General features: G+C 34.6%; 1 protein-coding gene across 1 annotated transcript in view; it reads left to right on the forward strand.

Moving 5' to 3' along the window:
- MSH4 (mutS homolog 4) overlaps positions 1-24,162 on the forward strand; it is a 92,451-nt gene that overhangs the window by 64,404 nt on the left and 3,885 nt on the right. Inside the window, exons 12-19 of the mRNA XM_025912517.2 lie at positions 2,296-2,432; positions 3,443-3,546; positions 5,119-5,243; positions 7,139-7,339; positions 10,502-10,620; positions 11,950-12,078; positions 18,534-18,708; positions 20,440-20,528. Of these exons, the coding sequence (XP_025768302.1) occupies positions 2,296-2,432; positions 3,443-3,546; positions 5,119-5,243; positions 7,139-7,339; positions 10,502-10,620; positions 11,950-12,078; positions 18,534-18,708; positions 20,440-20,528 (1,079 nt within the window). The remainder of the gene's footprint in view (positions 1-2,295; positions 2,433-3,442; positions 3,547-5,118; positions 5,244-7,138; positions 7,340-10,501; positions 10,621-11,949; positions 12,079-18,533; positions 18,709-20,439; positions 20,529-24,162) is intronic.

A 24,162-nucleotide genomic window follows, 5' to 3' on the forward strand; every position in this document is an offset into this window, starting at 1 on the left:
GTCGGGCTCTGGGCTGATGGCTCAGAGCCTGGAGCCTGTTTCCGATTCTGTGTCTCCCTCTCTCTCTGCCCCTCCCCCGTTCATGCTCTGTCTCTCTCTGTCCCAAAGATAAATAAACGTTGAAAAAAAAAGAAAAAAGAAAAAAGAAAACCAAACCTGGAGGCATCACAATCCTGGACTTCAAGATGTATTACAATGCTGTAATCATTAAGACAGTACAGTACTGTCATAAAAACAGACACATAGATCAATGGAACAGACTAGAGAACCCAGAAATGTACCCACAAATGTGTGGCCAACTAATCTTCAACAAAGCAGTAAAGAGTATCGAATGGAAAAAAGAGTCTCTTCAGCAAATAGTGTTGGGAAAACTGGACAGTGACATGCAGAAGAATGAACTTGGACCACTTTCTTAAACCATACACAAAAATAAATTCAAAATGAATGAAAGACCTAAATGTAAGACAAGAAACCATCAAAATCCTAGAGGAGAAAACAAGCAACGACCTCTTTGACCTTGGCTGCAGCAACTTCTTACTACAGAGGTCTCGAGAGGCAAGGGAACAAAAGCAAAAATGAACTTTTGGGACCTCATCAAGATAAAAGTCTTCTGGATAGCAAAGGAAACAATCGACAAAACTAAAAGGTAACCTATGGAATGGGAGAAGATATTTACAAATGACATATCAGATAAAGGGTTGGTATCCAAAATCTGTAAAGAACTTATAAAACTCCCCACTCAAAAAATAATCCAGTGAAGAAGTGGGCAAAAGACATGAACACACACTTTTCTAAAGAAGAAATCCAGATGGCTAACAGACACATTAAAAGATGCTCAACATCACTCATCATCAGGGAAATACAAATCAAAACCACAATGAGATACCACCTCACTCCTGTTAGCATGGCTAAAATAAACAACTCAGGCAATAACAGATGTTGACAAGGATGTGGACAAAGGGGAACCCTCTTGCACTGCTGATGGGAATGCAAACTGGTGCAGCCTCTCTGGAAAATAGTATGGAGGTTCCTCAAAAAATTAAAAATAGAGCATGCTATGACCCAGCAATTGCACTACTAGGTATTTACCAGAAGGATACAAAAATGCTGATTTGAAGGGGCACATGCACCCCAATGTTTATACCAGTGCTATCAACAATAGCCAAAGTATGGAAAGAGCCCAAATGTCCATCAACTGATGAATGGATAACGAAGATATGGGGTATGTACAGTGTGTGTGTGTGTGTGTGTGTGTGTGTGTGTAATATTACTTGGCAATCAAAAAGAATGATATCTGCCATTTGCAACAATGTGGATGGAGCTAGAATGTATTATGCTAAGCAAAATAAGTTGATCAGAGAAAGATAAATATATGATTTCACTCATATGTAGAATTTAAGAAACAAAAATGAACATAGGGGAAGGGAAGGAAAAATCATATAAAAACAGAAAGGGAGGCCAACCATAAAAGACTTTTAAATATGGAGAATAAACTAAGGGTTGCTGGAGGGAAGTGGGTGGGGGATGAGCTAAATGGGTGATAGACATTAAGGAGGGCATTTGTTGGGATGCGCACTGGGTGTTATATGTAAAGAATGAATCACTGAGTTCTATTCCTGAAGCCATTATGACACTATATGTTAACAAACTTGGATTTAAATTAAAAATACACACACACACACACACACACACACATATGTGTGTGTGTGTGTGTGTGTGTGTGTATATATATATATATATATATATATACACACACATATGTGTGTGTGTGTGTGTGTATATATATATATATATGCATACACATAATTCTGTGGTGAGTTTGAAGTTGATAGGAAGATTTTGATTTTTTAGGAATTTTATTTGTCACATCACCCATTTTTTTGAAATATTTTGTTTTGCAAAATATGTTTTGTAGAGAGAATTTCTTACTGTGAAATAATGATTGTTATAATTTATATGATTCTCTTCCTTTTCAAAAAAGTTAATAAATAAATAAATGAATAAAAAATCTAATATTCTAATACAGAAAGTATAAAATAGTTTTATTTTTTATTTTAATTTTTAGAGGTTTTTACTTCCAAAGTACCTACCAAAATGTCTACCTTTGTACTACCAATTTTTTCTTAAAAGAATGCTTAAATACATGTTAGACATTAAATATCTTTATATATAAGTTTAAGAGTAGTAAGACCTTCATATTTATATATAAAATAATAAGAAAATGTGATTTCTTTAAACAGAAAGAGTAATTTTCTTATTAAAATTCTTTTTGTTTTTCCTGTTTCTGGTCACTAGGAATGATTTCGCAGCTCGCAGAAAAATACAGTCTTCCTTTAAGGACAAGTTTTAGCTCTGCTCGAGGATTTTTCATCCAGATGACTACAGATTGTGCAGCCCTTCCCAATAATCAACTTCCTTCAGAGTTTATTAAGGTTCATTTTAGCATTTTGGCTAGTAAATTGTTGTTTCTGATTTTGCAGAATTACATTTTACATATTTTCAGACATTCTTTGAATTTTACATGTCAAGTTTCTGAATGTTCTGTATATTGCTTCTACTCCTGTCAACTCACCTAACAGTTATATATTAATCTAAGAGTGAGGTAGAAATTTTTTATTTATTTGTTTATTTTTGAGAAAGACCAAACAGTGCATTCCACAGTTCTGGAAGCTTGGTATGTATAAAAAAGGAAAATGAAAAAAAGAAAGTCCAAGGATATTTTTGATCAAAGGAATTTGGAAAATATTGTACCGTCTCCTGTTTTAGGTAGTTCTTAGTGCATATTTGCCTATTAAAGGTTTAAAAATCCTGAAGTAAAGAAATCTGCTTAACTTTTTAAAATCCAGTATTGCCAAACCTTTGCACCAGGAAAATTTTTTTTCCTAAATACACATTAACTTCCCCATGATACACCAGTTTGGGAAAGTCTAACCCACTCTAATTTTGCTTTCTCTGCTCCCAGGGGGTAACTTTTGGCAAAAACAAACCATTTAACTTCTAGGGTTTTTAAATACAACACTGTAATACTAAATAATGTGGGATAGCTGAAGTAAAGAATGGGTGGAGACAGTAATGGGGTTAGAGCTTGAGTGAGGTTCAAATGTAGGGCAAGGGCTAAGATGGGTGAGAGATGGAGTGAAAGTTACATCTGTCATGCATGTTGCTTGGTGATAAGATGTACTGTTTAACATTTCTACATGGCTATTTTAATTTTAAGACCTGTAAAAATAGTTGTGCCAGAATAGACTAGGTTAAAAAATCCTGCTTTAACTTTAAAAGTGATCTTTTCTTTTTTGCAGACATTATTTGAGAGTTTCTTTGTGATGCTTTGTTGCAAAAGTTAAAGTGATTAACCTAAATACCTGTACAGTTTAAAATCTGTAGGTTTTATTTTATAGGAGTGTACACATATCTTGACATTTGTTTTTTCATTTCCTAGCAGATATCTAAAGTGAAAAATTCTTATACCTTTACATCAACAGATTTAATTAAAATGAATGAAAGATGTCAGGAGTCTTTGAGAGAGATCTATCACATGACTTATATGTAAGCACATTTGAAATTTTTGAATATTAAATTGGTTAATTTGAGGCATTATGATAAATTTCATTAGTTGGCTTTTTGTCTGATTGCAGAAAATTATAAAATTATGAATGTTAGCAAAGAAAGATCATTTCCTGGAAGAACATGTAAAACGTTTAAAGTCTGTCACTGTGATTGGGATCACTCAGCCTCATAGAAGATTCAGGCAAATCTAATTGCAATATATATATATGTGTGTGTGTGTGTATATATATATATATATATATATATATCAGATTCGTATATATACATATATATACATATATATGTATATATATATGCATATATATACATATATATGTATATATATATATACATATATATGTATATATATGCATATATATATGTAACTGATACTTCTGTAGTATGCATTGCACCATGATGTAGAATTTGACACATCATGGGCTTATCTTGGGCTTGATTCAGTTTATTCTTTTCCTATGGTATGTAAGCCCTCAACTTCTCATGGCACGCATATATATATCACAATAGTGTCAATCTCTTGCTGTTCGTGAAACAGTAGCAATACAGATAGAAATAATAAATAGATCATTCATGGGGAAGGGAGGCAAAAAAATTGATCACTCATTGTTGGTGACCTGAAATGATAAAGACAAATATTGGACTTTCAAAACAATTTTAGGGCATAGAGCACAGAAATTATGGATATAGTAGCTTTGGGGAGCATATTTCTTCTTGTAAGGGAAAAACTTTTTTTTTTTTAAGTAATCTCTATACCCAACATGAGGCATGAACTCACAACCCTGACACCAAGAGTCACATGTTCTACCAACTGAGCCAGTTATGCCCTCCAAGGAAAACCTTGTATATTATATCACAGTATAATAACTTTCCCATATAAAAGCTTAAATAATTATGTTGTTAGGGTGTGTGTATGTTGGCGGGGGTGGCAAGAGAGAAAGAGAGGGGAAAATATGTAACTTTTGTGTTGAATTTCACATTTGCAAGAATACAAAATTATTAGCAGGTGGGATCTGTTGTTGTATAGTGAGGGCTTGTTTGACTATAAAAATAATTTTATTAATAAAAATTCATTTTATTCATATGTAATAACCAATAATTTCAAAAACATAGTGTTAATCCACCAGAAGATGCATTCTTTTTTTAAACATTTTAAAACTGTTTGTTTATTTTTGAGAGACAGAGAACAAGCACAAACAGGAGAGGGACAGAGAGAAGAAAGAATCCCAAGCAGGCACTGACATGGGGCTCGATCACACAAACAGTGGGATCATGACCTGAGCTGAAATCAAGAGTTAAAACTACTCTTGTAGCTGATTCTTGTAGACTGAGCCACCAGGTGCCCACAGAAGATGCATTCTTGCTACTAAGTGCTGTGAACTTAAGGAACTTCAATTTCTTAATTTCTAAAATGAGGCAAAAGAACAGTAGACTTTACCTGTAGTGTACAACTGAATTGTGAATGTTATGTTAGCAATGAATTTATTGTTTTACAATTATATTGTATGTCCCTTTTTAAAAGCATTACCTGACTTACCAAACATATTCTTTCAGGATAGTGTGCAAATTGCTTAGTGAGATTTATGAACATATTCATTGCTTATATAAACTATCTGACACTGTGTCAATGCTGGATATGCTACTGTCATTTGCTCATGCCTGCACTCTTTCTGACTATGGTAGGTTACTTTCTTTGGGATAAATATGTTGCATACTGAAATTTGTATTCCTTTCAAGCAATTTTATATAACAATTATGAATGTTGTACTTTTTTTTTTTTTTTTACCTGAAATGTAGTCTCTTGCCTGTGGTCTTAGACTAAGACTCAAAATAAAGTAAATTTACCCTTGAAATTCATTTTAAAAGTTGGAAAATTGTTTACTGAGAAATTGATAAATGAAAAATAAAATACTACAAGAAACTTGAAGGTTCCCCAAATAGGAAAGATCGAAAAGCTGCCTTCTTGGTAGAAATTACAATGATCCAAACTGATAAAGTGCAAATCTGAAGACTAATTGGAAGGAGTGTGACATGGACGAGGGAAATGAACCTCCAAAGTGAATATTTTCTGAACTAGTTCCGTAGATGTGAGCATCTCAAGATCAGGAGTTATGTCATATATTTTTGTATCCCAAGTCTGTACACAAGCCTTGGATATAAGTGTTAAGTGATTTTCTAATATTAAATGAAGACTTCAAATTAACCCCTTGAAATTTCTTATCCAGCTTACCAGTAGCAACTATAATCCAGTATAGAAATTTGTAGAACTAGTATGTGATAATTAAGGTTGAATAATTGTGGACTTAGTATCATTAATAACTTTGAATTTCTAGTTAAAATCACCAGTAACATTTCTCACGTACTTATGCCACTTAGTTTTTGATGGGAAATAAGTATCTTACAAAGTTGTTTCATATTTTTATGTTTCTTATGGAAATGTTAACTTTTTCAATTGCTTTTTTTATTTTCTCTCTCTCTCTTTCTTTAAGGTATTTATTTATTTTGAGAGAAAAAAAGTGTGCATGAATGCACCAGTTCAGTGCAGGGGCAGAGACAGAGAATCCAAGCAGGCTTCATGCTATTAACATGGAGCCTGATGTGGGGCTTGATCCCACGAAATGTAAGATCATAACCTGAGCTGAAATCAAGAGTTGGAGGCTTAACTGACCGAGCCACCCAGGCGCCCTCAATTGGTATTTTATAAGTCAGAGCTTTTCGGTCTGTTAGATCTCCTTTGGAGTCAAAACCTTAACTTAACTATTTTAATAATAGTTTTCTTAACTATTAAGATATTTGATGTTGCCCCATTTTAATTTGAGAGGGATCATCCTGAAACTCAAACCTATAAATAATGACTCTGGGTGTTAAAATGCTTTTGAAATAGTTTAAAAATTATTTTCTAACCAACCTCCTTTTATAATGAATACTTTTGAGTTTATCCATGTGTTTCCTCTAGAGGCACATAGGATTTTAGTGTTTACTTGTCCCCAAACACTTTTTTTTCTCCCTTTACCTTGGAAGGTATTCATGGAGACCTCATCACTATTTGTTTCTATAAATTAACAATATATTTTATGTCTGTTTTGACTGTTATCTGGGTATTCTTTTTAGGCAAAACGTCTATAAAGGTTCAGACATAAAATTATTTTTATATTTGGTTTTACTCTATATTCATACCCCACTTGAAAAGCTAAGTACGCCAAATTTGAAATAATGCTGAAGGTGGGAATTAAGTAAATGTGCGATTTTGTAGTACTGGTGATTGTTATTTTAAAAGTGTCATCAATGGCTAGTTGACTCTTTATTCTACACAAATTTGAAAATGTTATGAACTGTTTTAGAGCCCAGGACAATGACAAGGAACTAAATCCTACAGTTCCCTGGAAGTGAATAAAAGTTGTGATGGTGATTAGAATGTGTCTATTATAATCTAGAGGGATTTAGGTAGAGATTAGGGTAAAATAATATCTTAATGTTATTGTCCCAAATTGACCCTAGTAAAGTCCCATGTACAACACCACAGGCCATTAAATATATTAATCTTACAATTCTTTTTTTTTGTTTGTTTTTTCAGTTCGGCCAGAATTTACCGATACTTTAGCAATCAAACAGGGCTGGCATCCCATTCTTGAAAAAATATCTGTGGAAAAACCTATTGCCAACAATACCTTTATTACAGAAGGAAGTAATTTTTTGATCATAACTGGACCTAATATGAGTGGGAAATCCACATATTTAAAACAGATTGCTCTTTGTCAGATTATGGCCCAGATTGGTAAGTTATGGCTTTGCTTTATACTTACCAGTTCTGCTCCTCATTTAAAATGCCTTGTGCCTGGTATTTTAGATCCAGGGGCCTAATTAACCCAAGGAAGTTTGGAGGAGGTTTTCTTACTTAAAAGTATATGTGTCTACTATGTAGACTATAACTTTTGCTATTTGGTATTGGTTAAGCTCCATCCAGTTTGGATTGTACTGTACTAAAAATTTTGTTGGATGTAACAAGTTAAAACTACCTTACTGTAACTATTAATATTGTATCAATTATTACTAAACTGAATCATATCATTACTTCTGATTGAAAACCGAGCTTTGTTGTGAAAAAGTGAAATAAGTAGGAAAGCTGCTGCCTTAATAACTCATGTAAGATTTTTACCAAATTATAACACTGGGGAGAGAAACATCTTTTACTTAATTAAGGGCTACCAGTAACTTGGGCGCAGCAGTTGATACATTAACACATGTGTGCACACACATGCATATAAATGACTGTCATTAGCCCAACATTGTCGTGTATTTCTTGGTGTAGAGGCACAACTTAGCTCTGAAAACTAGGTTTCCTTGAGAACTCTATGAATCCGAAATGAGATGATTTGCCCTAATGCAGTGGTTCTCAATCAGGGATGATTTTGCCTCCCCCTAGCCCCCACTCCCACAAATTTGGTGATCTGGATACATTTTTGATTGTCACAGCTGAGAGGAGTGTAGAGTCCAGGGATGTTGCTGAACATCTTACAGTGCGCAAAACAGTCTTCTCCCCACCCTCCTCCCAACCCTTGATAGACCTCAGAAAAATTATCCAGCCCAAGATGTTAGTAGTGTGGTGGTTGATAAACCCTGGCCTAATGTAATGAATTGTAAGGGGAATACAGCAATAATAATATTGGTGATACAGTACTGATTTACCCTTATTACTGGGAAAGAAAATCAGATATGAGTGAATGAAGAGTAAATATTTTATTTGGTTTATGGTTTCATTGGATTGAAAAGGACATCTTAGCTAATCTTGTTCTGATTCATATGTGACATAATAATCTTGCTTGTATTTGTGAGGAGCTCTGTCCTTTTAAAAGAACAGAGTATGCAATCGCTGGGTCTCTCTAATTGTAGAGCGTTCATTATACTGAATTGAAATCTGACTTTCTATAACTTCTACTCAATAGTCCTAATTCTTCTATGTATCATAGAATAACCTAGTCTCTTTTGATAATAGCCTATCAAATATTAGAAGAAAATCATTCTACTCGTCACTCATTTTAAACCTCTAAGATACCTAGAAGTATATATAGTATCTCACATAATCTGATTATAAAGGAAATAGTAGAACTTGAAAGGCATGGAGATGAAGAACATAGGCTTTGGAGCTAGACCTAGCTTGTCTAGTTACTAGCTTGTGATCTTAGGCAAATTACTTAACTTCCTTAGTTTTCCTATCTGTAAGTGAAATTTATAATAGTATCTAATTCTAAGAGTTGTAATGATTAAGTGAAATAATGGGTATAAAATATGATGGACATAAGGTAAGGGTGTGAAAAAGAAGGAGACTTTCCAGACACAGTAAGAACATGTTCTAAAAACAGTATGGTATGCCCAAGGAAGTACAAGAGGTTTTGTAATTCCTTTGGAGAGCAAAGAGTGGCTGTGAGTAGTAGTAGGATACAAAGCCAAAGACATGGGCAGGAGCCAGATCATGAACGGCCTTAGGTACTTCACTGAGGAGATTGAACTTTACCCAGAGATCTATAGGGAGCTTTTGAAATTTAAACAAGAGAATGGCCTGATTGGATTTGACTTTGGATAGATCACTCTGACTGATGTATGGTTAGATGAGAGCCAGACCAGAAGCAAAATATCAGCTGGGGGCTTCTGTAATAAATTAGATAAAAAAAAAATGTAGAAAGCCTTTTTGGTAAAGGTAAATACAAATGAACTAAGAGGAGAAAGTACAAATGTATTCTGTATATGCTGTATTCTCCACTTGGGGCTTTCACATTTATTTTCCTACTTGATCCTTCCGGAAATCCTATGAGTAAGCTGTATTTAAGAGATCTATTTTCTCAGGTGTGATCATATAATCACTATTGTTATTGTTACTTTTATTTTTAGTAGTATTATCCTGACTTATGCTTTCTTTTCCTGCTGGTCATTTTTCCTTAGAGAATAATCCTATTCTTTATCCTTATCTTGGCTTTAAGTCCTCAAACAATCAGGGTTTTGTTTCTTCACTCCCATTATTTCACCATTTTTTTCTATATGCTTGCTACTTTTCCCATTGTATATTTTCATCCTCTTATGATTTTGGAATGCCTTTTATGTCTCATTCTGTACAGAGATAGGTGCATTAATCAGATTGATTTGCTTTCAAAGGGTGAATATTTTAGATTAGTTAGTATGATAACTTCTCAGGCAGAAATAGTCTCATGGATGAAAACTCATGGATGAAAACTTTTAAAAAATTAAATGTTTTGCTTTCATTCTAATTCTGGGTATTTCTATACAATTCTAATAACAGATATTTCCTTATACATCTTTCTGTAACAGTTATATCAATTTAGGCTTCATAAGCATTTCCTTCAAATTTTCATATTTTGAATGTTTTTCATCTAACTATATTAAAATTTTTATGAGGCTTATAATATTTCTTTTTTTTAAAGTCAATGTATTTTTTAAGTTTATTTACTTTGAGAGCAAGAGAGTGGGACAGAGAGTGAGGAAGAGAGAGAGAATCCGAAATAGGCTCTACACTGTCAGCAAAGAGCCCAACACAGGGCTCAAACTCAAGAATGGTGAGATCATTATCGTAGGCAAAATCAAGAGTCAGAGGCTTAACTGAGCCACCCAGGTGCTCAAGTTTATAATATTTCTAATGTACTTGAATTTATGCTATATTATTTAACTTCCAAATAACTATGTGCAATAGTAAGGGCAAGTATTTCCATTTATATATGAGAAAGATGAGACTGGGAGAGTCTAATTGGTGCCCAAAGATACATGATAAGTGACAGAGCTGGGACCATGTCATCTAACTCTACATCCAGTGATCTTTCTACTACGTAATCCTTAGATCAGCTAATAAGTAATGAGTTGGTGAAAAGTGAAAAATATTAGTACTTATATTTTAAAACATTTCAATTGACTTTGACCTTCTATTTTATAGGATCATATGTTCCAGCAGAATATTCTTCCTTTAGAATTGCTGAACAGATTTTTACAAGAATCAGTACTGATGACGATATTGAAACAAATTCATCAACATTCATGAAGGAAATGAAAGAGGTACCTAAACTAAACTTTTCTTATGTTAAACTCATGTTAAATTCTTCCACTAATGACCAATTTTTATGTAAGAAACTATCCTTATACTAAAACATGCAGATGTGCTTATACTCCTCTACAAGAGACAGAGGGCAGTCAAAGACAGCAGCTTCCTACTTTCTGTCTTATGTGGAAATGGAAGAGGTTTTACTGAAAAATACACTTCTAGAGAAAAAGCTAGTATTATTGAACAAAAAACATGCTTTCATGTTTTTACATGGAATATATAAAAGACTTTTCAGAAAACAATGACCTATTCAAGACCATTTTGCATAGTATCTATCATTCCTGTTAGGCTTGATTTTAAAATAAAAGATGATTGGATGCTTTTAAAAATCACCATCGTGTATGCCCCTTTAGAATTTTCACTTTCTGTAAAAATCCATGTGTCCTCACCTTTTTCTGATCTGAGCCAGATGTCAAATAGACTTGAAGGGCTAAAGGAATTCAGTATAGTTTTTGGGCTATCTTAAGTAGGTAGAAATTAATGGACCACTGTAGAGTTAGATAACTTTTTGTAGATAGGGGGAGAATGGTTATTATTTATGACACTGTGTATGACTTTTACATAATTATTTAGTATGTATTGAGTATCTGTGGGAGAATATAGCAATATACTAGGTGCTTGAGGTGTATTTTTAAATGGTCCTAGCTCTCAAGAAGCTTAGCCTTAATAGAAAGGTAAAATGGCCATGAAATTTACTTTTGTGTCAGGACATAATGTGGATGGAATTCTATTTTTTGAGAAAGAGATTAATACTCTTCAGTTGAGAAGTAGCATTTCTGTCAAAGTTAGTCCTTGTTGAGCATGTATTTAAATTGGTTTAAATAGGAATCAATGGGCTTGGATACTTTCTCTTTAATTTTTCTCTCTTTACTCTCTAGAGAGATGTTAAAATAAACTTGAGAAATAGTTTTGAGTATGTTATGACAATTGATTAGTCATTTGTGGAGAAGAAAATGACCATCTTTGTGCTTTATTTAGATATTTAATTCATTGCTTAGTTTTACTTCACTGTATCTAAAACATCAATATTTTAGATAATGGTTATTTATCTCTGTTGTCTCATGCACATATGCATGTCTGTTTATGTATATATCAGTTATTCTATTGAAATTATTAGTCATGAGATTTTTAGAAGAAAAGCATGTGTTAGTTTCTGCCTAGCAGGATATCTTTATAAAAATATGATTTGGATGAATTATTAGAGACTGGATTTTTCTCATTTTTTTAAATGGTAGTGACAGCTGTTTGGTTACAATGAATAACATTAAAATTATATTTTCCAGATAGCATACATTCTACATAATGCTAATAACAAATCACTCATATTAATTGATGAGCTTGGCAGAGGTACTAATACAGAAGAAGGTATTGGCATTTGTTATGCTGTTTGTGAATATCTGCTGAGTTTAAAGGTATTCTCTATCTCTTTTAAGTGTATTAATTCTTAGTCCTTTTTTGATGTATCCTTTATATATTTATCATGAATGGATTTTACAGACCCATAGAAAGCTCTTTAAACAATTTTAGGTGGTAAAAGCATACCATAGCATTTATATTTTTATTATTTCATTTCTGATGGAAGCAGAACAGCTAGTATGATAATCATGGTGTAGAAAGGAGGAAATCAAGAAATACAAATAATATTAAAACTAGTCACTTGGCTATAATCAAATTAAATAGCAAAACATGAAAGCATTTCAATAATTGTCTCTGTGTGTAGTAACATTGACTAGGATGTCATAACATGAAGTGAAAAACTAGGCATCTGAGGTCATTTTATGGTAAATTTATTTTACTTACCCAACTAAAATTTCATTCCTTTAAAGAAAACAAGTTTTTAAAAATCCAGTATGTAAAACAGACTATGATTTTTGCTCAGTTATTAAGCTAATATGTCTAATATGTAAAATATCACAATATATATGGATATGAAAAAACTTAAAAATACTTTTCCATATTTAAAGTTCCTTGAAATATCCCTAAAATGATGTTCTTTACCTTAAATGAGATTACATAATGATTTATTATGTAGAATGAGAAAAATCTTATTTTATACTTGAAGGGTATATGATAAATCAGAAGTAATATTAATAGAGAACAGTAGTGTTTGTAAAACTGAATCTGTGTTGGTCGATCAGAATTTCTCATATAAATAAGATATATGCATTACTTGTTAGTATTAAAAGCTAGTTAGTATCTGTGATGGTTAATTTTATACGTCAACCTGACTGGGCTACAGAGTACAGGACATTTGGTCAAACAGTATTTTGGGTGTATCTGTGAGGGTTTCTGGATGAGATTTGTATTTAAACTGGTAGACTGAGTAAAGCAGATTGCCCTCCCTAGTGTGGGTGGCTCCATCTAATCAGTTTTGAGTGGGGTCCAGTTGAAGACCTGAATAGAACAAAAAGGCTGACTTTTCTGGGAGTGAGAGGGTTAATTCCTGCCTGACTGTCTTTAATCTAGAGTCATTTTTTCCTGACTCTGGAGTAGAATTGAAACATCAGCTCATTTTGGATCTTGAGTCTGCCAGCATTTGGCTCAAGTTGGCAGAAGTTTGGTTCTGAGGCCTTTAGATTCAGACTAGAACTACACAGTCACCTCTCCTGGGTCTCCAACTTGCTGATTGCAGACCTGGGGAGTTATCAGTGTCCATAATCATATGAGCCAATTCCTAATAGTAAATCAATCAGTCTCTCTCCTTCTTCCTCCCTCCCTCTACACAACCCCCCCCCCCCACACACACACCCTATTAATTTTGTTTTTCTGGAGAACCCTGACTTACAGATTTTTTTTAATGTGAAATTTATTGTCAAATTGGTTTCCATACAACACCCAGTGCTCATCCCAACAGGTGCCCTCCTCAATGCCCATCACCCACCCGCCCCTCCCTCTCACCCCCCATCAACCCTCAGATTGTTCTCAGTTTTTAAGAGTCTCTTATAGTTTGGCTCCCTCCCTCTCTAACTTTTTTTTTTCCTTCCCCTCCCCCATGGTCTTCTGTTAAGTTTCTCAGGGTCCACATAAGAGTGAAAACATATGGTATCTGTCTTCCTCTGTATGACTTATTTCACTTAGCATAACACTCTCAAGTTCCATCCACATTGCTACAAATGTCCAGATTCTATTCTTTCTCACTGCCAAGTAGTATTCCATTGTGTATATAAACCACATCTTCTTTATCCATTTGTCAGTTGATGGACATTTAGGTGCTTTCCATAATTTGGCTATTGTTGAAAGTACTGCTATAAACATTGGGGTACAAGTGCCCCTATGCATCATGCCTCTACTCCTGTATCCCTTGGGTAAATTCCTAGCAGTGCTATTTCTGGGTCATAGGGTAGATCTGTTTTTAATTTTTTGAGGAACCTCCACACTGTTTTCCAGAGCGGCTGCATCAGTTTGCATTCCCACCAGCAGTGCAAGAGGGTTCCCGTTTCTCCACATCCTCACCGGCATCTATAGTCTCCTGATTTGTTCATTTTAGCCACTCTGACTGGCGTGAGGTGGTATCTGAGTGTGGTTTTGATTCAGATTTTGATATTGAAGTGGTTCTAGAGGAATTTTAAGGACGGATTTTCTGAATTGGTTCTGGAGTTTCTGGATTTGACTCTCTGATCTGATTAGATTTATTTTATTTATTTTACTCAAAGACTTTTGTTTTATTATATACATGGGCTGGGACTGATGGGAAGGGGTAGATGTAGTGGGCAACCATGGTCCAGATTAGTATTGGATGCCCATACCGATGGCCATGGATATGCTAAAGGTGCCACCACTCTGCATGATGGTTTTCCTGATGCTGCTCATCAGCAACCAATTTCACATTCCAATCCTGAGACAGGAAGAAATATTGAAGAGCACCCTGGCTGCCATGCCCACTGCATAGCCTGTCACAAAGCCCATCTTCAAGTGGTTGAAGCAGCTTGCCTGGAACTGTGTATAGGCCCCAGAGCCACAAGGATCCTCTTAGTGTTCAGGTCCCTGCACTGTGGTGCCCCCACCTCACTTCTAATCTGATTAGATTTAAAGATACTAAGGACTCTATTTCTAGTAGTAGAGAGCACTAGTCATCCATAGTGTAAGGGTGGCCTCAGCAGAGGAGGATTTTAATAATCAAGTGGAAAGGATGACCCGTTCTGTGGATACCAATTGGCCTCTTTCCCCACTTACCCCTGCCATCATCCAATGAACTCATGAACAAAGTGGCCATGGTGGCATGGATGGAGACTATACATGGACTCAGTAACAGATTTCCACTCACCATGGCTGACCTGGCTACAACTGTTGCTGAGTGCCCAATCTGCCTGCAGCAGAGACCAACAGTGAGCCTCCAATGGCACCATTCCCTGAGGTGATCAGCCAGCTGCCTAGTGACAAGTTGATTACATTGGACTGCTTCCATCATGAATGGAACAGCAATTTATTCTTACTAATGACTAGACACTTACTCTAAATATAGATTTTCCTTTCCTGCACATATTGTTTGTGCTGAAACTATTACCCATGAACTTAATGCTTTATCCACCATTGTGGTATTTCACACAGAATTGTTTCTGATCAAGGAATTCACTTCATATCCAAGTGCAGCAATGGCCTTTTGCTCATGGAATTCACTGGTTTTATCATGTTCCCTACAATCCTGAGCAACTGGCTTGATAGAATGGTGGAATGGCCTTTTGAAGACTAAGTTACAGCACTTTCTAGGTGGCAATATCTTGCATGGCTGGGCAGGGTTTTCTAGAAACTTGTATATGCTCTGAATCAGCACCCATTATATGGTGCTGTTTTTCCTAGAACCAGGATTCATGGGTCTAGGAATTAAGAATTGGAAATGGGAGTAGCACCACTCAACTATTACCCCTGGTGACCTGCTTGCAAGATGTTTGCCTCCTGTCCTCTGGACCTTATGCACTACTGGCCTAGAGAGCTTATTTCCAAAGGGAGAAATGGTTCCACAAACACACAACAATGATTTCATTCCACTGAAAGTTAAGACTGCCACCAAGCCACTCTGGGCTCTTCATGCCTCTGAATCAATAGGCAAAGAAGGGAGGTACTGCACAGGCTGTAGTGACTGATCCTGACTTCCAGTGGGAAATTGGATTACCAATCCGTAATGGAGGTAAGAAAGAATAATTCTGGAATACAGGAGATCCCTAAGGGGTCTTGGTATTAGCATTCCTTGTGATTAATGTCAATTGAAAACTACAGCAACGCAATCCTGGCATGACTTCTAATGGCCCAGATCCTTTAGGAGTGAAGGTTTAGGCCATTCCATCAGGTAAAGAACCATGACCAGCTGAGGTGCTTGCTGAAGGCAAAGGGAATACGAAATTCATAGTGGAAGAAGGTAGTTACCAACTATGAGCATGTGACCAGTTACAGATGAGGACTGTAATTGTCATGAATAATGAGTATTTCTTCCTTATTTTGTTATGAATTTGTATGTATTTGTTTTCTTTCCTCTCTTATTCCCTTATCATGTGACATAAGATGTACTGAACTTATATCAGTATGTTTAACTATTATTACTTTTATGTCAATAGTATTTAAGTTACAAGATATCAAGAAGAGTAAATGTCACTCAAGGACTTTATGTCCCCTTAGGGGAAGGGATTGGTACATTCTCTTGTATGCAGGATAGTTGAAACATGTTAGGTGGAGTTATGACCTTGTTGTTGTCTTTATTTGGAGATTAGGTATGGTTTTAAGAGATGGTGTATAGGTACCAATTTGACAAGAGCTGGCCTTGTGTTAGTTAATTTTATATGTCAAATTAACTAGACCACAGAGTGCCCAGTTTGGTCAAACATCATTCTGGGTGTATCTGTTCTGAAGGTGTTTCTGGATAAGATTAACATGAGAATTGGTAGACTGAGGAAAACAGATTGCTCTCCCTAATGTGGGTGGGCCTAATCCAATCAGTTGAAGATTTGAACAGAACCAAAAGGCTGACCCTCTTGGGAGTAAGAGGTAACTCCTTCTGCCTGACTGCTTTCAATCTGGAACACTAGTTCTTTCCTGCCATCATATTTGAACTGAAACATCAGGACTTTTTAGGTTTTGAGCCTGCTGGCATTCAGACAGGAACTACACCATCAACTCTCCTGGATCTCTAGTTGGCTGACGGTAGATCTGAGAATTTGTCAGCCTCCATAATCACATGAGCCAATTCTTTATAATAAATCTTTTTATATGTGTATATATAATCTACAAATTATATGTACATATATATATATATATATATAAAATCTTTATGCAGTATTGATATACACACTTACATAGTAGAAGATACATGTATTTTCTGTTGGTTCTGTTTCCTGAGAGAACAGTAATTATAGTATCCATTTCTGAGATATTATGTAACAGCTGAAAATAATGCTTTTACTAATATTTTGAATACCTGTCTTAGTTTGGGCTGCTATAGACAACAGAAATTTATTTTTCACAGTTCTGGAAAGTAGAATGTTGAGATCAGGGTTCTGTATGGTAGGGAGAACCTTTTTTCCAGGTTGTAGACTGTCAAGTTCTTATTGTGTCCTTGCATGGTAGAGAGGGAAAAGAGCTCTCTGGGGTGACTTTTAAAACAGCACTGATCTTATTCATGAGGGCTCTACCCTCACAACCTGATCACCTCCCAAAGGCTCCACCTCCTAACACCATCACACTGGAAGTTATGATTTCAACATTTGAATTTGAGGGGGGACACAGATATTTAGTCCATAATAATATCCTTTACCAGTATAAATAACTTAGTAAAAATATAATTATTGCTGTTTACTTTTAAGGTGCTTAGAAGTAATTATTATTTTCTAAGCTACTATAAAAGGTTGGTTTGATAAATAAATTTTGAAGATAAATAAACAAACATGTTCCTTAGCTTCTAGTTTACTGGGTTTCTAAATATTTTCCTGTTGCTTTATAAATTAGGTTTGTTTTATGCCTCTTTTGATTTAGTAGTTGAGTTTTTTCATTTTTCTGTCATAAACCTCTTGAAACCCCTTTTACATGGTTGATGCCGTTTGCCAGCCAAATATTTTCTTTTTAATGTCTTAACATTTTATTTTTCCAGTAATCACATATGTATAGTTTTCCATGGGTAATATCTTAACATAACCAATTATTCATATCTCTAGTTTAGTAATTCAGGGCTGAAAACCATGTGCTGGTTGTAAGTCACTTGACCCATCTGCCTCAGTATCACTTAAATACTTCTGGCAAATAGAGTTTCCTGCGATTCCACATTACACCTACTGATTGAGAATTTGGGGGAGACAAGTACCAAGAATTTGCATCTTTAATAAGCTCCCCAAGGGGTTACTAAAGTTTGAGAATCATTGTCTTTAAGCATTATTCTCAATCTTTTCTTTCTTTCCTATAAGTACCTAACTCAAACACAGTACAAATCTAAAAATGCAAAACCTTTGTAATTTTGAATACCTAAGACAAACCATTGATTCCACTTTCCAAAAAATAGTTATATGGAGGGAAGCTACTTTTAAAGTAAAGTTTTTTCAAAGTTGAGAGAAATGGTATGATTTTGTTTGTAGATTACTTTTCTAATAAATGATTACTTCACTTAACAGCTTTATTTCTGATAAACTTTGTCTTTTCAATATCTTCAGATATTTTTTTAGGATCTTATTTTTAGATTTGTTGTCTTTCCTGTATTGTAACATTCACAAAATGTGTAAACATAATAAACATGTTTCTTTCATTGAATATAAATTTGCAAAACATTTTGAAATGAATTGACCATTATTAGTTTCATCTCTGCATCTCTGCCAAGCTACTTGGAAAATGAAACTAATTTTTTTTTCTAGTTCATTTTGAAAATACTGATATTTGTTGTTACATATTCTAGGCATTTACACTGTTTGCTACACATTTCCTGGAACTATGTCATATAGAGGTCCTGTATCCTAATGTGGAAAACATGCATTTTGAAGTTCAGCATGTAAAGAACACCTCAAGAAATAAAGAAGCAATCTTGTATACCTACAAACTGTCTAGGGGACTCACAGAAGAAAAAAATTATGGTATTGCATATAGAAAGTATATCTATATAATATCTATTTATTGAAACACTACATATTCTCATAATTCTCCCCTTTACTTAGCTGTCAATGTAAGCAACTTTTCCTGTCATTCTTTTGGGCACTTACATTCTCTCAGACTATATTTTCTATGTCAAGCTCACATTATATACATATCAAGCTTATATTTAAACTTGTATTAATCAGTACCTATGTAGAATTACAACACATGAAAGCCTCATTTTTCTATTCTTAGAAAAATGTAATGTAGCCTATATTTGCAAGTTATAAATGAATTGAAGATTGTGTATTTCTTACACACTTTTTCAGTAACATCTGTTTTCTTCAGATGCAGGGAACTTGATAATTAAATCTAAAGTCTTAAAAGAGAATGTATTATTACCAAACCATATGATATTTATAAACTTGATTAGATATTTTCTATCTAAAACATTATGTGACATGCATAAAATCTCATGGATTCAGAAAATTTTCAATTGACCTATACGTATAAAGTTTCTAAAATTGTTTTGTTTTGTTTTATTTTATTTTATTTTATTTTTTCTTTTCTTTTCTTTTCTTTTCTTCTTTTCTTTTTTTCTTTTCTTTTCTTTTCTTTTCTTTTCTTTTCTTTTCTTTTCTTTTCTTTTCTTTTCTTTTCTTTTCTTTTCTTTTCTTTTCTTTTTTGAGAGAGAAAGTGCATGCATGTGATTGGGGGACAGGCAGAGAGATTGGGAAAGAGAATCTTAAGCAGCATGAGCACGCAACAGGAGCCCAATATGGGCTCATTCTCACAACTTTGAGATCATGATCTGACACAAAATCAGGAGTCTGATGCTTAACCGACAAAGCCATCCAGGCATCTCCCTAAAATTATTTTAGCTATGAATGTGATCCTTGTGAGGGGGGGTAAAAGGCATCTTTGTTTTGCTATTTGAAATGGGAAGTCACCTGCATAACTTAGTTTATATCAGATATTTTTACAGGCCTTAATTTCATCTATTAAAATGGAGATAATTATATATATATAGGGCCTATGAAGATTAAAGGAATTATCAAATATGAACTGCTTAACATAATGCCCAGGAATTAGTAACTTCTCAGTAAATGTGTTAGTGTTGTTTCTATTGCCTCTTAAGTAGTATATTCAGTAAACTATTAGCACACAGTAAAAGGTTTATGTGGCACTTATACAATAAAATTAAGCTCAGGGAACAGGAGAATACTAGATTGTACTTTGAATTTACATGAAGACTAGTCATCTACAGTTATATCTTCTGAGAAATCTCTCTCTCTCTCTTAATGATCTGCTAAAAAGGTGAACATTCAGCTGTAGGGTTATCTCTGTGACTAGGATTATCTCTTATCCCCTGCAAAGCTCTATCCTTTGATCTTCTATTAACCAACTGCATTTGTGGTTGGAATTCCAATGTTATTATTCAGTTTTTTAATTATCCCTTTTGTTTTCCCTATCATGTTTTCCTGGGTATCTCAGAAGTATGTTGAAAAACAAGTGAACCTCTACTTTGTCATATTTCCCAGACAACTAATTATATCCTAAAATTGGGAAATTGTCATTCAGAACTTTGGAAAACTCAGTTTTGAGAATTGTTAAATAGTTCAGAAATGCCTACAGAATGGAAGGTTAAAGCTGTGAAGAAAAGATTATTACTGCTCAAAATAAACATAATACCCACAGTAACAATATTGAAATCCCATTGTACGTAATTTTAGGATTAAAAGCTGCAGAGGTGTCATCACTCCCACCATCAATTGTCTTGGATGCCAAAGAAATCACAACTCAAATTACCGGACAAATTTTGGTAAGAAACTTTTTAGCAATAAGAATTGGTTTTCAAATATTTAATAATTAATAACTAAAAAATTTAAAAAGTCTAATCCTAAGTAAGTTGAACCCTTTTTATTTCCCACAACTTTTTTGGTTTGGTCTATTTCAACCTTTCCCAGCAGACCAATTAATAAGATAGTAGACAAAAATTAAACAGGTCGGTCCCTATTATACTTATTGCTACACTTATGATGAGAAAATAAATCTGTATAAAATAAGTGTTAAAAATCACTATGCACCACACTTTCATATCTTCTTAAATAGTTTTTAATACTCTTTTATCTTTTAACTATATAAGCTGTATAACTCATCATGAAGCAGTTAGGTCTTTCTAATATAAGATATATGATAAAGGTGTTATTTTTTTCACATTTTTACAGCTGAAGTTCGCAGAGATTTTGCTAGGAAGCAATAGATTCAACACTGAACTTATATGTATTATTTCAAAATTTGGAAATCTTTTTTTTTTTTAAGTCAAGTTGCTATATGCTTTAAGAATGCATTGTGTTCCATAAACTAAAAGCTAGGTACATTATGAAATTTTCTTCAGTAGTAACAGTTTCCTTTGTCTTCTGTTCTTTCTTAACCTTTCAATTTTTATTGCATTCCTTCAGTGTCTTGAGCTCCTAGACTGTCTTTATGACCTTACTTGCCTAATCCCTCATTTGAATCCCTTCAGCAATTTTGATAGTGTTGTACTTCTGAAGACCTCTCATTACCTAGTTCCTCAGACTTCATCTTGCCAAATTCCAATTATGACAGGTCTTCTCCAGTTGCCTTATAGGCTTTGGCTTTCCTAATAAAGATGCTCTAAATATATTCAAGACAAGCTAATTTTATCTACTGTAAATTCAGATATTCTACCTTTAGTTCAATATTGTACTGGATAGTTTTTACCCCTTTCTTTTATTGATCCCTGTAGAGTTTCTTTACCTTAACTCTTTGAAAACATTTCTACTCTTCCTAAACCCTCAATATCCTCATTGTGTACAGAAAATTTACCTGTGCTTTTTTTTTTTTAAGTTTATTTATTTATTTTGAGAGAGAGCATGCAAGGGAGGGGCAGAGAGAGAGGGAGAGAGAGAATCCCAAGTAGGCTTACTGTTGGCAAGCTTTGCCAACAGTACGGAGCCAGATGCGGGGCTTGAACCCACGAACTGTGAGATCATGACCTGAGCCAAAATCAAGAGTCAGATACTTAACCAACTGAGCCACCCAGACATCCCCCCCCACTTTTGTTTTTTTTGTAAGTTTATTTCACCTCCTATGCTTTTTGAGAGCCTTGAGGTTATCTTGATGAGACCTTGAACTTTTTCTCCTTAAAAACTCTGTTTTGGAATTTGTTTTTTACCTAGTTCTCTTCCTTTCTATCTTAGAGGAAGAGATTACCTTTCAACTTATTTGAAGTTAACTTTTCTACCTTCTTTCCATCTCTAGTAATATAACTTCATCAGTTTCCTTTCTTCTCTCTTTTTTTTTAAGATTTTATTTTTTACATAATATCTACACCCAATATGGGACTCCAACTCACAACCCCAAGATCAAGAGTTGCATGCTATACTGACTGAACCCGTCAGGTGCCCCACTTAAAAAAAATTATTTTACTTTTTTAAAGTAATCTCTACATCCAATGTGGGGCTCGAGTTTACAACCCTGAGATTAAGAGTTATATGCTCTACCAACTGAGCCAGCCAGGCACCCCTTGTTTCTTTTGTTTTCTTTGTATCCTTAGTGTTTGTTCACTGGCTTTTCTTTTTTCTTATGAATGTGCTTAGGTTTTTTCCTAAGAAATCTTTCTCTTTTACCTTACTTCTCAAATGATATTTCTCTTCTTTGTACTGCCAACTTCTTAAGAGTGATAGCTACGTGCTTCTTCCATTTTCCACTTGCAAACTGGGTCTTGTCATCATTCCACTGAAACTTTCTTTTAAATACCAACTGATGATAAATTCTTCCAACCTTTTTTTCACTTCTCATCTTCCCTGGTCTTTCTGTGGTATTTTACACTATCCTTCTTTCACTTTTCATAATTCTTCCCTGTCTTAGCCACTGGGGAACTGTCATCTCTTGGATATCTTCATTCTCCTACCTCTGGTTACCCCTTCTTTCCTTCCTATACCAGTGCTTTAAAAAAAATTTAATGTTTATTTATTTTTGAAAAAGAGACAGAGTGTGAGTGGGAGAAGGGCAGAGACAGAGGAAGACACAGAATCCAAAGCAGGCTCCAGATTCTGAGCTGTCAGCACAGAGCCGGATGCAGGGTTCTAACCCAGGAACTGTGAGATCATGACCTGGGCCGAAGTCAGACGCTTAACTGACTGAGCCATCCAGGCGCCCCACCGGTGCTTTTATCATTCCACTTATTAAATGGAATTGTTCCTAAGATTTTGCCCTTCTTTCTTTGTTTAAAACTGTGTTCTTGGTGAGCTCATCTTTTCCTCAACTTCTGTTTTCACTTCTTTTTGACTTTGAATCTATATATTTTCTTATTTCTTCTTGAAATCTCAATTTATGTTTTCACTCTTTAATAGGACCATAATTAAATATATCATCTGAAAAATCTTCTCATCTCTTTACTTCCAAATCTCCCAGTGACCCATTAGGATCATCTATGAATCCTTAATCACCTCTCGGTAAGGACCGTGCAGTAGATTCTCTCTCTTTTCCAGTCTATCCTTCTTCTACCAGATTGACTCCTAAGCATAGCTTTTATCATGTTTCCCTGTTCAGAAGCTTTTGGTTGTTTCTTACCAAATAAAAGTCAAACTGCTTAGCCTAGTGTTAAAAGTCTTCTATGATTATTTCTCAAAATATATAGTCTTAGAATTACCTATGTCAGAGGGCACCTGGGTGGCTCAGTCAGTTAAGTTTCTGGCCCTTGATTTCAGTTCAGATGATGATCTTCCGGTTGTATGATCAAGCCTCCTCCTATTGGACTCCACACTGGGGATGAAGCCTGCTGAAGATTCTCTCTCCTTCTTCCTTGCATGTGTGCAAGCTCCCACTCTCTCAAATAAATAAATAGATAGATAAATATCTAAAAAAAAGAATTACCTTCATCAGAATCACCCACGGTGCTGGGAATCATCTTAGATTTTCAAGGATTTCCTGTGGCTTAGGAATTTACATTTTTAAGCAGTCTTCAAATGATTCTTCAACACACTAAAGTTTGTTAATTACTGCTTTGTGATCTCCCTTTTTTAACTTCCCCAACCCTACATAACATTTCTCAGTTTAACTATAGCATACATTTCTGCCACATTGAGTTACTTGTCATTCCATCATTCTGACCTGACTGTGTATCGGGATTTTTAACATGTCTGCCCTAGCTGTTTCCTCTATCCAGAATGCACTTCCTTCTACATTTTTCTATCAAGACTCTTTCCAAATATTCCATCCTATTTAAACTTTTCTTAACCTGAGCTGGAAATGAGTTCTCCTTCCTCTGAGAATTTTTGTATCTCTTTCATGAGACTTACCATAATTTCTTAAAGCAGTTGCTTATGAATATGTCTCTTTCACTATAATAATATGTCTCTTTCATTGAGCTTCTTGAGTTCCATTGTCATGTCAGGTAGACATTTTTGTATCCCCCATGACATTAACAT

This window comes from Puma concolor, chromosome C1 (genome assembly GCF_028749965.1).
Source record: "Puma concolor isolate L17-30 chromosome C1, mPumCon1.1.hap2, whole genome shotgun sequence".
NCBI lineage: Eukaryota > Metazoa > Chordata > Mammalia > Carnivora > Felidae > Puma > Puma concolor.